The following is a 14,145-nucleotide window of genomic DNA, read 5'->3' as shown; positions in this document are numbered from 1 at the left end:
TATAGGAAATTTTTATGTTTTCCTATCATTCTCTTTTTAATTTACTGTCTTTTGTTATTGTTATTTTTGATCACGAATGGGTGTTTAGCTACAAGTGTTCTCTATGTCTAGCAAGATGATTATATGATTTTCAGACTTTCTAATATCAAACCACCTTTGTGTTCTGTAGATAATGCAAGTTACTCATGGTTGTACGTTTTTGGATTTTATTTGTCAGTACAGGTGAATGACATGAGGTACTGACCCTCCACACAGTCAAAAATCAGAGCATAACTTATAGTTGGCCCTCCCTTTACTCAGTTCCTCCATATCAGATATTCTGCATCCTCAGTTTCAGTCAACCTTGGACCATGTAATATTGTTGTATTTACCACTGAAGAAAAAATTCACATAAAAGGGGACCTGTGTGATCAAACTCATATTTTCAAGGGTCAACTGTATTTTGTTATTTTCTTTTTTTGGTGGTGGGGAGAAAAGAATATTATTACATACTATTATTAAATAGTGGTTTAACTTATTAAACTTTAAATGATAAAAGTGATTTTAATAATCCTATAATCACAAACAATACAACCTGATTCACAGGGATGCATGCATATTTATAAAGGACATGTTTATAAAGTGCTCTATGCTTTGGCCATGGCAGACTAGGTAATTCCTAAGAACGCTTTCACTGAGAAAAACTAGATTAAAAGGAAAAAATGTGTTATCTTTAAAAGTATGGTTGAAAGTACTGGAGGAATATCCATGCAGTAAAGACTTATGGTGCTTAGATGTGGACAACTAAGAGCTAGCTTTTAACAGAATTGAATGGCTAGAGGGTAGGAAAAAAGTTCACAAAGCAGACTCTGTGTAGGCTTTATTTTGATGTCACTCTTGTGACACTGCGTTGGTTGTGTTTTTTTTTTTTTTGTCTTCTCCTATCCAGGTCCATTCTTTGCTTTCTTGGTGTCCAGGGAAGGTGGAGCAGTTAGGCGCCAACAGACTGCATCATGTTAGCTAGTGAAACTGATCTAAAAGGAATTTAAATTTAAGGGTCCCCCATCTGGATATCTACAGAGTTGGTAGAAAATGGGACTTAGAAGAGAATACTAACACAATTTGAATATATTTTAAGCGTTCTCTCTTTATATGTTCAAACTCATATGATATATGGATGTAAATACAAGTGCACCTACACCTAGAACTGACCAACAGAAAAATCCTTGGGGAGATAATTGTTCTAAGAAGATGATAATAGGAATAAATAATACAAATTTAAAAAATACAAAGACAATTTATAAATCCTAAATGCCTCTCCTGGGTCTCTTTGTAAAATAATTGTTTTATATAAGCATTAGGGGAAATGCATTATTAATTAGGTATTATATTTTTTTATTAACTATTATTTTATTTTTATTGTATTTATTAGGTGTTGTAATTACCTGTCCAGTTTGCCGTCGTTTTCTCCTAGGTGGAATGGGTGTCCCTCCACTTCCCAAGAGAATGATCCCAGACTCATTCTTGGTGCTGAAGGACAGATTGATTTCTGTTCCAACATCAATAGGCACAGGAGACAGCTCTACAAAACCAGGCTTGGGGAAGCTAACCGTGTAAACATTCTTCGGGTAAAAGCAAAGATGGGAAGAAAGCATTAGAAATGAATGAACACTTAGTTTCTCCATCTCACTCACCCTTCTCAATGCACTCAAAGTTACTGTGAAACATACTGTCATGCATGACAACTCAGAATGCGTGAAAACTCAGTTACACTTAAGAGCAACTGAAGAAATATTATTCCAAACTGCAACATTTAATTTTCTGAACAGTTTAAGTTAAAATAAAACTTTTGGGGTTCTGCTTTTATTCTAGAACTTTTGATTTGAAATATAAAAGACGATTACTGATTAGCACTAATAGGTAACATTTTCTTCTGATTTAAATCTATCTTGCTAAATCTTCCTTGAAAACACTCTCATTGATCCCTTGAATCCTTTTACCAACTAATTGCTTATGTTTTATAGCTAAGTCTGACCATGGTCTCTGTCTGCATTCTTTCTCAGTGATGAGTTGAGGGTAAAGATGTTCATTGCTACTAAATGTATAAAGACACTCTGGAGGAATTTTTTAAAAATCAGATACAATTTAAATTTAAAAAATAAATCAAATATTTCATAGTTTAATTTTCTTAAAATGAAAACAGTATCAGCCTTTGCTGATAAAATTGAAACAGTAACATTGTAGACAGTAACAAAGTACAAAAAGTAAGAGTGTAAAAATCACTCCCATCCCAAAGCTGTGTAGAAGCATATAACTTTCTTTCGATAAAATCCATTCATTCATGGATTCATGCAGCCATTCACTTGTTTTATCTTTCACAGCCTTGCCCCTTTCCGCTCTCCTCCTCTCTATATTCATACTGAATCATGACAGGTGCGTTCATTTGTAACTCCTTTTTCTCACTTTATATGTGGGGGGTATCTCTGTCAGTCAATTTAGATTCCAATCTCACTTTTAGTAGCAGGTCATCCCATTGTAGGAATGTGCAAGGATTTATTTAAGCAACCCCCTGTAGCTGGGCATTTATAGTGCTTAAAATGTTCATTTGAAAAGTCCTGGATTTTGCTGGAGTGAAAACAAGGAATCTTTTAATGCAGGATATTTTCCCCCACAGTGTTCCAGGCTAAGTTAAGTGACATAAATGTTGTAAAATGTATAATCTGTTTTCAATTCCAATTTTCAAATCACAGAGTCTTGGATAGTTCAAATAAAACTACTGTGCAGACTTTTTAATATTTATCAAATATTTCAATTTCTGCTTCATATTTTAGCAGCAAATAATTCCTGGTTCCTGAAAAGTACCTTTACAGAACCATCATTTCCACGTATACAGGCTATTCATTTTCTGGACAGTTTTCCATTCTTATGTATATATCTTTTGCATGTGGATGAGAGTCAGGCTTTGGAAGAACTCTGAGCAAAAAGAGGTCAGTATGGATTCTTAGAGATTAAATTCTGTCTATACTTTCCTTTTTCCTATTCCCAAGCTTCTCAGGGTGGGTATCTATGGCTACTCGCAAGTCAGGGACTGTAACCAGGCACAAAGAAGACCCCAAAAGTTCTGTTCCAGTCTTTAAACCTCATAGCTCAGCGGTGATTTTCTCTCTTTTCCCAAATCCCTTCATCTCCCATCACAATGCTTTAAAATAATTTTAACTGGAGGAAGCAGCTAAAATGAAAAGTTTGGTCGTATCAGGATAATTAAAAATTTGTAAGTGTGACTTCCCTGGTGGCTCAGACGGCAAAGTGTCTGCCTACAATGTGGGAGACCTGGGTTCGATCCCTGGGTTGGGAAGATCCTCTGGAGAAGGCAATGGCAACCCACTCCAGTACTCTTGCCTGGAAAATCCCATGGATGGAAGAGCCTGGTAGGCTATAGTCCATGGGGGTCGCAAAGAGTCGGACATGACTGAGCGACTTCACCTTACCTTACCTATGATATATCTACCATTTTATTTTTATTTATGTTTAAAAAACTACTTTTTATTGATTTATTCATTTTTGGCTGCTCCGGGTCTTTGTTGCTGCACACTTTCTCCAGTTGCAGTGAGCTGGGTACTCTTGAGTTGTGTGGGCTTCTCACTGTAGTGGCTTCTCTTGTGGAGCATGGGTTCTAGGGCACAGGTTCAGTAGTTGTGGGGCATGGGCTTATGCTCGGAAGCGTGTGGGACCTTCCTGGACCAGGGATGGAACCTGTGTCCCCTGCACTGGCAGGCAGATTCTTAACCACTGGACCACTCTGGAAGTCTGGCATTTTCTTTTTAAAAACAAACCCATTACTTTTAGAATTCCAGATGGTGACTGCAGTGATGAAATTAAAAGATGCTTGCTCCTTGGAAGAAAAACTATGACCAACCTACACAGCATATTAAGAAGCAGAGACATTACTTTGCCAACAAAGGTCCATCTAGTCAAAGCTATGGTTTTTCCAGTAGTCATGTAGGGATGTGAGAGTTGGACTATAAAAAAAGCTGAGTGCAGAAGAATTGATGCTTTTGAACTGTGGTGTTGGGGAAGACTCTTGAGAGTCCCTTGGACTGCAAGGAGATCCAACCCATCCATCCTAAAGGAGATCAGCCCTGAATATTCATTGTAAGAACTGATGCTGAAGCTGAAACTCTAACACTTTGACCATCTGATGCAAAGAACTGACTTATTTGAAAAGACCCTGGTGCTGGGAAAGATTGAAGGCAGGAGGAGAAGGGGACGACAGATGATGAGATGGTTGGATGGCATCACCAACTCGATGGACATGAGTTTGAGCAAGCTCCGGGAGTTGGTGATGGACAGGGAAACCTGGTGTGCTGCAGTCCATGGGGTTGCAAAGAGTCAGACATGACTGAGTGACTGAACTGAATTGAAAAATTTACTAATATTCGATGATGATTATTATCAGATTTTATTGGGTTGATCAATAAGTTTGCTCAGGTTTTTTTGTAACATTTTATGGAAAAACCTAAACAAAATTTCTGGCCAATCAATATAAGAGAGAAGAGCTGTGACTTACATTTCTCTCTCTTATGGGTTAGTGCCTATTGAAGAGTCGGTGGAGAATAGTCAGGTGGAATCAGGGGCTGCTAGGATGCTGCAGCCGTAAAGAAAAGATACTGAAGATAATTGATAACAGGGGACTTTGCAGTCCCATCAAAGCCAAGTCTTTGCAGATGGTTCCCACTATGTGCCATTTTCAAAGAAAAGGAGGCTTGACTTCTAAGCTGTGGACAAGATGTTAAATACTAACGATCATGGTATAAACTATTACTTGTTATTTGAGTAAACTCCTAACGTATTCCAGAAAAAAATTAAGGTTGATAATAAAGCTATATAAAAGATATGAAGGTAAACTAAATCTAATACAGATGACATGATAATGAGGAAAAGACAAAAGTAGTGTTGGAAAGAAGAAAGAACCAGAAAAGAGATTAATATTAAAAAGTACATACTATGAAGTGCTGTACATGTGGAAAGGTAATTTGGAATCTTTTATAAAAGTTTAGTTGATCGTGATAAATTTTAGAAGTACTTCAATCTTGCTTTATCATTTATGCAGAGCTAAGGCTAGGGTTGGGGCTTCCTGGTGGCTCAGTGGTAAGTAATCTGCCTGCCAGCACTGTTTACAATAGCCAGGACATGGAAGGAACTTAGATGTCCATCAGTAGATGAATGGATAAGAAAGCTGTGGTACATATACACAATGGAATATTACTCAGCTATTAAAAAGAATGCATTTGAATCAGTTCTAATGAGGTGGATGAAACTGGAGCCTATTATACAGAGTGAAGTAAATCAGAAAGAAAAACACTAATACACTACGCTGCTGCTAAGTCTCTTCAATCGTGTCTGACTCTGTGTGATTCCATAGACGGCAGCCCACCAGGCTCCCCCATCCCTGGGATTCTCCAGGCAAGAACACTGGAGTGGGTTGCCATTTCCTTCTCCAATGCATGAAAGCGAAAAGTGAAAGTGAAGTCACTCAGTCGTGTCTGACTCTTCGCAACCCCATGGACTGCAGCCTACCAAGGCTCCTCCATCCATGGGATTTTCCAGGCAAGAGTACTGGAGTGGGTTGCCATTGCCTTCTCCACCAATACAGTATATTAATGCATATATATGGAATTAAGAAAGATGGTAATGATGACCCTATATGTGAGACAGCAAAAGAGACAGAGATGTAAAGAACAGACTTTTGGACTCTGTAGGAGAAGGCAAGGGTGGGATGATTTGAGAGAAATGCATTGAAACATGTATATTATCATATGTGAAATAGATCGCCAGCCCAGGTTCGATGCATGAGACAGGGTGCTCAGGGCTGGTGCACTGGGATGACCCTGAGGGATGGGATGGGGAGGGAGGTGGAAGAGGGGTTCAGGATTGGGAAAACATGTACATCCATGGCTGATTCATGTCAATGTATGGCAAAAAACCACCACAATATTGTAAAGTAATTAGCTTCCAATTAAAATAAATAAATTAAAAAAAAAAGAATCTGTCTGTCAATGCAGGAGATATGGGTTCAATTCTTGGGTCAGGAAGATCCCCTGGAGTAAGAAATGGCAGCCCACTCCAGTATTCTTGCCTGGGAAATTCCATGGACAGAGGACCCTGTTGTGCCACTGTTCAAGGGGTCGCAAAAGAGTTGGACACGACTTACCGACTAAAGAACAGCAAGACTAGGGTCAGTAGGAATTTAAAACAGATAAACAAGGACTGGTCCCTGTAATAGACCCAAACTAAGTAAGTGAAATCTGATATGAAGGTATTTAGGAAGCCATTAAGAAGAGACCAACCTCCAGTGAACATCCTTTGGTAACACCAACATAATCAGGGCTGCTAAGTATATTGTACGGAGTTCTTGAAATTTCGATATCTTTGAGGCAACCAGAATATTTCTTCACATTTACTTCTGGCCTGTTGAAAAGGTAAATGGAAAATAAAAGCAATATCATTAGGACAATGGCAGTATAGTGTCTGTGACTACTGGATGCAAGCCATATGGAGCAAACTGATGCATAGGCAGGCGTATGTCTCTCAGACTGTGCACAGGTGCACACATGGACCCAGAAAGCTATGCTTCCATTAGCTACTGGTTGGATAAGTGGATATTAGCACCAACTTGCACAAGGAGTCTTTATGTAGCTCTTCTTCCTTATTTTTCCTTATTATTTTTCCTTTTAAAAAATAATCTCAACTACTGCATTTAAATACAAGGTATAGAAATTAACTGACTTCTTTTGAAGTGCCTCATATGCATAATGAAATGTGTTTGTTTTTTTTCCACCCAAGAGCAGATACTTGTACAGGACAGCATAATCATACTATATAATGAAAAACATTAAATAAAATCTTGCTCAAAATTTAAAAATCTGGAAACATTTATTTTGAAAAGATAATATTTCTGCCATTGAGACTTTTTTTTGAGGGTTTAGCTGAGAATAAGATAATGTCATATTTCTCTTTAAAAATTTTAAGTCAAATAAAACCTGAGAAACATTCTTTTGGATTACAGTTTCAAAAAAGATACTTTAAGTTTACAAATTGACCCTAAAGTACTTATTCTGTATTGGAGCAGTAACAAAATAAAGCAACCAAAGGACAAAACATACATTTAATTTTTCCAATAAAGTTGAAAATGGCTTCAACACCCAAAAGACACTTGAATATTTACTTTTTGCTTACTACTTCTTAAAAAAGGATAAACATGCTAGCATGCAGTAAGTGCTTGATAAACACAAGCTAACAGGATGTTAACGGTGACACTTTTTTCATCTATAGCAGCACCGTCCAGTAGAACTTTCTGTGATGATAGAAATATTCTTTCCTGCACTGTCCAAATCAGTAATGAATAGCCATATATGTCTGCTGACACTTGAAAAGTAGGTCATGCCAATGAGAACCTGGAGTTTTATTGCTATTTAATTTTCTTTATTTTTCTTTTTTTGGAGACACTGCATGGCATATAGGATCTTAGTTCCCCAACTGGGGATCAAACTCATGCCCCCTGAAGTGGGAATGCATAATCTTAAACACTGAACAACCAGAGAAATACCATTAAAAAATTTTTTTTTCTTTAACTTAAAGCTAAATAGCCACTGTGGCTAGTGGCTACCATACTGAATGGTGCAGGTCAACAGAAATAGAAAAAGGAACACTTTTTTAAAATGTTAATAAGCAACTCTAGGGGTTTCCCCGGTGGCTCAGTGGTAAAGAATCGACCTGCAGTGCAGAAGCTGCAGGAGACGCAGGTTTGATCCCTGGGTAGGAAAGACCTCCTGGAAGAGGGCATGGCACCCTACTCCAGAATTCTTGCCTGGAGAATCCCATGGACAAGAAGCCTGGTGGACTATAGTCCATAAGGCCACAAAGACTTGGATATGACTGAAGTGACTTAGCATACATGCAAGCAAGCAACTCTAAAAAGTGTCCAATCAATACCAAGATATTATACTTAGTAGGATAATGATTAACTCTCTCCTCACTGTCCCATGGTGGCAGGATTCCTTTTTTGCCTTAATAAAAAACATATGACATGAGGACAAACAGGGAGGCCAGCAAATCAGACCCCTGGCAGTGTGTATCCAGTGATTTATCTCATGCTGGGTATTTGTTCTGTTTCTTTCTCTCTGGGACTGTTTTATTTTCTTTGATCATTTCCACTTGTTCCCAAGGTCTTCCCTTTCTGTTCGGTCAGCTGGTTATTACAAAAACATGCCAGCTGGACACTGAGAATCTTGCTTATATACTTCCTATATAAAGTGAAGGAAGCCAGTGAACTTCATTCTCAGCATTCATTTGCTTCCATGTTTGTTGAGAGGAGGTCTGATTTATCACGAGTTTCTCAGAGGTCTCATCAATAAAATAAATCACTCCTACAAGTTACACACTTCATTGTTTCAGGGAAATACAAAGAACCATTTCAAAACACAATGATTCAGCAAGCTCAACATTATGAAAATCACAGGGGATAAGTAATCACATATGGTGGTCAGACTCCTAATGGTAACCACAGGCCTCTGTTTCTTCTGTTTGCCTCAGAGGCAAAATTACAAAGCTACACAGTGTCATTCCAGAGCCTTATTAGCATATACTTTCATTGAAAGCCACCCTTTGCCTTTTAGCCATCTCAGCAAATAGCACTTGACTGGTCCATGACGAAACAACTTAGATTATTTTTTTCTACACTTTCAGTTCTATATAGTTTAGTTTCTGGTATTACAAATCTAGCCTTTGCTTTAAAAATTTCTTCGATCAGCTCAGCTTCATTATGTCCTTTTGTGAAATTTGGCACTGTTAGGTTTTGAAATACCAAAACACTCAGCTGTAACTCTAGCCAGACGGTGCCAGCCTTGCACACATCTCTGGGGTTTGATCAGCCACGTACAAGAGCCTGATGCTTAAAACTTCCAGGCTAATAGTGCCCGCCTGCAAATCGGAATTGAAATGCTCCTGAGAAGCTAGGATGACTGTCTGCAAACTTTCTCATCGTTAATGCAAACACTTGTTTTACATACAGTATTTCTAGAGGCTCCTTTTATCTGACTCCATACCTAAATTCTAAATAAACAAGGCAATAAAGAAGCAGCTTTGCCAAGAGGTGCAAGGGCTATGTAAACATGTGCATCTTTGCAGGCTTGCAAAAAGCAATCAGGCAGTAGTAAGCATTTGGGAGCACAGTTGTTTGTTCAGCGGAGAGTACAGTACCTGGGAGACCAGACTCTGAGGTTCAACCCAGAAGATCACTTTGTTCCCCAGAACTAGATTTGTGCCCATAAACCTGACCAGCTGCCCTTGCCCTGTGCTGCTGCAAGTGTGCACTAGAGGGCACTGTGCGTGGGCTGTTGAACAAATAAGCAGAGCAAATTTATCATCACCGCTGGGGGAACAAGTCAAACTGCAGCTCTGTGATGGTGGGTAAGCAGCAGCATTTTTGTAAGCAAAGGGCAGCATGAGAATCATCTCAGAATGCATTACTTGCTGGTGAAATGTACTATGAATAAAGCTGGATAGGTGTCACTGCTTCTGCATCACCACTTTATCTAAGAAGCCACATTGACCCAACCCATGCACTTGAAGAAAGCATGCATAAATTTAAATTTTACCTTGCTTTCATACTAGGTCAAAGGGAAGAGAAAAAAAAATGATTTATTTATAATTCCATTTTCATTTAGTAAAATAAACTATAATCATAAATCTTTTAAAACAGCATTTCACAGAGATCGACAAAGGAAAGTAAAATACCACGAGAAAGGAAACCAGGCATATACCCTTGACTGTAACGAAAATAGAATGCAATGGTGACCATCTCCCACACTATTCTCTTAGAAAATTTTTACTTTGGAAATGAATTTAAAGCACTCATTTTTATCATTTTTATTAATGGAAAGTGAACAAATGTTCCTGTGCTGTAATATTCATGAATAGCTTATTGCCTTTTTGAACTTAGCTTGAACTTAATATATATAAAATAATTCATGTCCATCACATCTTTTGCACTTTATTATAGGAAGATCTTACCTTTGGGCAAATTATAGCTATGAATGCATGGCTCCTTGAATAGCCACAAATATATGTCTCACAAATAAATGTCTAAAGATTGTTTTGAAATAATGTGTCATACCATAGAAATATTGTAATTATGAAATGCTAAACTGTGGAAGTTAAAAAAAACATTGTGGCAATAAAGACTCACTAGGTATGCAGTCTGCAAACTATTTAATAATACATAAACCCATCTCAGTTAAATTAACATATACACTTTTGTGGATAATTCCTAAAAGTCACTTTACGATAATTAAAACTACATTACCACCAGAATAGATGAAGCCATCTTTGGATAGCCTGATTTTGGCTACATTTAACTCACTCATAGAGAATTTAGTTAGTAATCTGGCAAAGTAAATCTTAGACTTGAACAATCTACTAGATCCCCAGTATTTAAATAGTATCTGGAACATAGTAGATGCTTATCAAACACCTGTTGAATGAATAAACGGATTTTGGAGTAATAACTATGCCACTATTCAAATACATTGAATCTGCAATAATTTTTCTGACCAGACATTTAAAATCTATATTCTTAACACAAATAAAATATCATGTGGATGAATGCAGAGCCAGTTTATCTGCATTAAGCTTATCAAATTATACCCTTGATAAACTGAACAGGTGTCTGGTTTATGAATTTAGATGCAGAAAGAAACACAAACCTCAGTTTGTGTGCTCAATATCATAAATGAGACTGAAGTTCTACTGCTCGTTTGAGAAATATGAAAATAACTGACCATCATACTTTTCACTTATTCTGAGACCATTCCAATTGTAATGTGTCTTTTTAGGGTAGAAACACCTAGGCAGGACTTTTGTAATCATAAAAAAACTAGCAAACTAAACAAAATAAAATGTAAAAATATGGTGATCTATATTTACAGTAAATTCTTATGGTTTGGCCAAGTCAATTCATCCCATCCAAATTAGATTCAATTAACTTTTATTGAGCACCAAGTACTCTATAACTTTTATTTCTTATAGGCTGTTTTGTAACAAGCAGGAGATTAATGAAATATCACATGAAATATTTTCTGACAGTTTTTAATTACTTCTATTTATTTTGGAATTAATTAAACTATTAAACTAAATACACCTCCCCATCCTGCTATCTAAAAAATATATGCGAAGTTTTGAAAAATATTGACATGGGCAAGAACAACTAATACTGCTTTAGCATCAAGTACACGGGAAAGTTCCATTACACTATTATCATGCTCGTGCTTAGCCATCAAGTAGGTTACACTCACAGTATCCTGGAACACTGACTAATTTTCAGAACACTCAGCAAAGTCAGTGCACCATTATCTCTGGTGAATGTATAGCAGAAAGGTAATTACATTCAACTCCAGTTTCCACCTTTAATAACTTTTATAATTCTTTTTATCTCGTGACTGACTCTAAAGGTAACAGTGATTCCCATCCACCTCTTCAATAAAGATATCAAATTAATCTCTGGTTTTTAAATCCTGGTATTATTTTAACATGTAGCACAATTTTTTAGATTTGGCATTTTCTGCAACTAAAGGTTATATGATATTCCTGTTATAGTTAAACTTCAGAACTCTAGTGAGCATAGTGACCATTTAATTAAAATGTAATCCTTAGCCCTAAATATATATCAAATTACCTCAAGTTTCTCAGTGTTGGCAGACCACCAAAATATATTTTGTCATCTGCTTTCAAGTCAAGACCGAAGTTGTTCCCAGGAGATGAAGTTGCTATGTTCTCCTCCTGGTTAGTATCAATATCTACAATTGATATGTTGGCTGCAAAGGAAGGAGAAAGTTTCACATTTTATTTGAGCAATACCAACCACATCTATATTATTTCTGTTTCTTCAAGATACTTTTACTTTAATTCTCAAATTAAAGCTGTAACTATATACAGCTATTTAATAATTGCAGAAACTATATCAATAAAATACATTGTTATACGATCCACAAAGAAAGCATGAAAATAGTAGCCTGAACACAAACCAGTCAAGATAAAATAAAAATGTTTAGAGGGACAACAGAGAACTCATTGACACAGTTTTCCATAATACAAGTAGTTAGAAAATAAAATTAATAAGTAATTAATGATCAGATAAATATCTAACTAGAAATCAGACTATGAATTAGAAATAAACACAATTTGTGATTCTGTCTGTACATTTCAGTATCCATAGAAGTACTGGGACTGAGGATCATCCCTAGAGGAATGAGGATGAGGTGGTTGTGCCTGGAAGTAGAGAGATGGGAATGTTTGATTTTGCAAGATGATAGGATCCACATCCATTGTAAACTACATTTTAGATGGAGGATGCTGAGTGTTTCAAGAGAGGTACAGTTTTCATTGCTTATTGCTTTTCTCTCAGGTCTCTAAATGTACTTCCAGTATGATGAGGATAAGAATTTAGAAATAGAAAGGAAAAAGGAAAAAAGAGAGACTCCTCTCTGTTTAAACTGCTTTGTTCAGAGAGCAGATGTGAACACTTTATCTCACTGATTTTTACCCTCTTTATTCTTTAGAGTCAGGCTAGGTTCTCTCTGAATTATGTGCTATCTCACCATAATATTTGCCTAGGCCCAACCTTAACTGCTTCATATATTTTGGATCCTTGATGCATATTGAGGCATCGGTTCATTAACAAGACAAATCTGGCCTCTAAATCTTTGCCCGATATAACATCTGAATTAGCAAGGGTCTAAAAATCGCCACTTGAACCAATGGGTTTTAAGGGCATTTCGAAGTATTTATTCTTTGGAGCATTAGTTTCTTGGATATTGCTGGATCAAATAAATATGGCAAACACTAGGTTAAACAAATTTAAACACAGATCTTAATTTTATGGCTGCTCAGATCTTGCAACACACTAGTATGAAAAATAATGCTCCAAAAAAGGGACACAGAACAAGTATTTCTCAAGTTTGTTTGACCTTGAAATATTATTATTTTCTCCCAACTCACCATTTTTTAGAAGAGTGTTCTTTCAAAAATAAAGAGAAATATCAAACTCCAAAATTCCATTGTAATCTGTAGCCCTTCCATTTCAAAAGGAAGTATCCTCAGTAAAACCAAACATAACTACCTTAAAAAATATCCAAAATAAAATACCCAAACCTATTAACACCTCAGATCCTCGAATAATTTTATAAAGATAAACAAAAAAATTACTTCAAAAATAAGTGCCTAATTAAAAGTAATTAAGCAAGTTAAGATTTAAAAAGTTAATTATTTTCTAGCACATATCAACTTCATACTCACATATCTTTTTGACCAGACTGGTGGCTAAAATAAAAAAGATTTATAAAAATGTTTTCAAAACTTTTTCATACATATTCTTTTTTTTTTTAAAATCCAGATCAGCAAAGAAGTTTGCACATAGGGCTGTTGACTGGAATGTGAAAATAGCCTCTTTTCTATAGACCTGGTATACATTTTAATAATGTCTGTGAAAATGAGATGTTGTCTGTCTATCACAGGCAAACCAGTGACTGGAGGTAGTTTTCCTCCTTATCCCTGAGTGAATATATACATTTTTAGAACTCATGCTAAGAAAAACTGATTAAAAAGCAGAAACACAATTGAAATGAAACTCACTGGCCCACTGAAGTATTAGCTTCAGTATTGAGACGTAGGGTGGCATATTTTTACTGATTTAAAGAAGGGTTCTACTCTGTCTTTCATGAGTGACAGCTATGAAGTGGGTTCCGCTATGGAATGCTAACACTTGCTTTTATTCCTTGCCCTATTTCTTTCACTTACAGAATAGCAATTACCATAAAATTTTAAGAGTCAATGAGTTTATCATTTATGGATAAACAGGGAATTAAGGGTTTTATTCAATACTAGACACAGAGTAGGAACTTAACAAGTATTTTATAATCAATACTGAGTTGTTATAAAGGAGTTGTTTTCACTTTGGCTGTTCTTTTCTTCATTTAGTCCACTGAAAATCTAAATGATCAATTTTGCGTCCATATCAATGCACTTGGGGGGACATAGGGCACCTCTATTAGTGACTGTGGTTCTACTAACTGACTCAGAAGGTGGGAGTGCTTCCTGAAAAAGTCAGTTTGA

At 36.5% G+C, this 14,145-nt stretch overlaps 1 protein-coding gene across 3 annotated transcripts in view; it reads right to left on the bottom strand.

Moving 5' to 3' along the window:
• The window catches only part of LAMA2 (laminin subunit alpha 2), a 684,287-nt gene that overhangs the window by 32,439 nt on the left and 637,703 nt on the right, over nt 1-14,145 (bottom strand). For 2 of the 3 annotated variants that reach the window (XM_060419598.1, XM_060419599.1), the window contains 4 exons: nt 11,711-11,849; nt 9,636-9,647; nt 6,327-6,447; nt 1,425-1,601 (listed from right to left, as the gene is read on the bottom strand). In XM_060419598.1, the coding sequence (XP_060275581.1) occupies nt 1,425-1,601; nt 6,327-6,447; nt 9,636-9,647; nt 11,711-11,849 (449 nt within the window). The remainder of the gene's footprint in view (nt 1-1,424; nt 1,602-6,326; nt 6,448-9,635; nt 9,648-11,710; nt 11,850-14,145) is intronic. The other variant, XM_060419600.1, reaches the window with a different exon arrangement.

The sequence above is a fragment of the Ovis aries genome, chromosome 8 (genome assembly GCF_016772045.2).
Source record: "Ovis aries strain OAR_USU_Benz2616 breed Rambouillet chromosome 8, ARS-UI_Ramb_v3.0, whole genome shotgun sequence".
Lineage (NCBI taxonomy): Eukaryota > Metazoa > Chordata > Mammalia > Artiodactyla > Bovidae > Ovis > Ovis aries.
The sequence above is the reverse complement of the archived record's forward strand: the minus strand, read 5'-3'. Positions and strand labels throughout refer to the sequence as shown.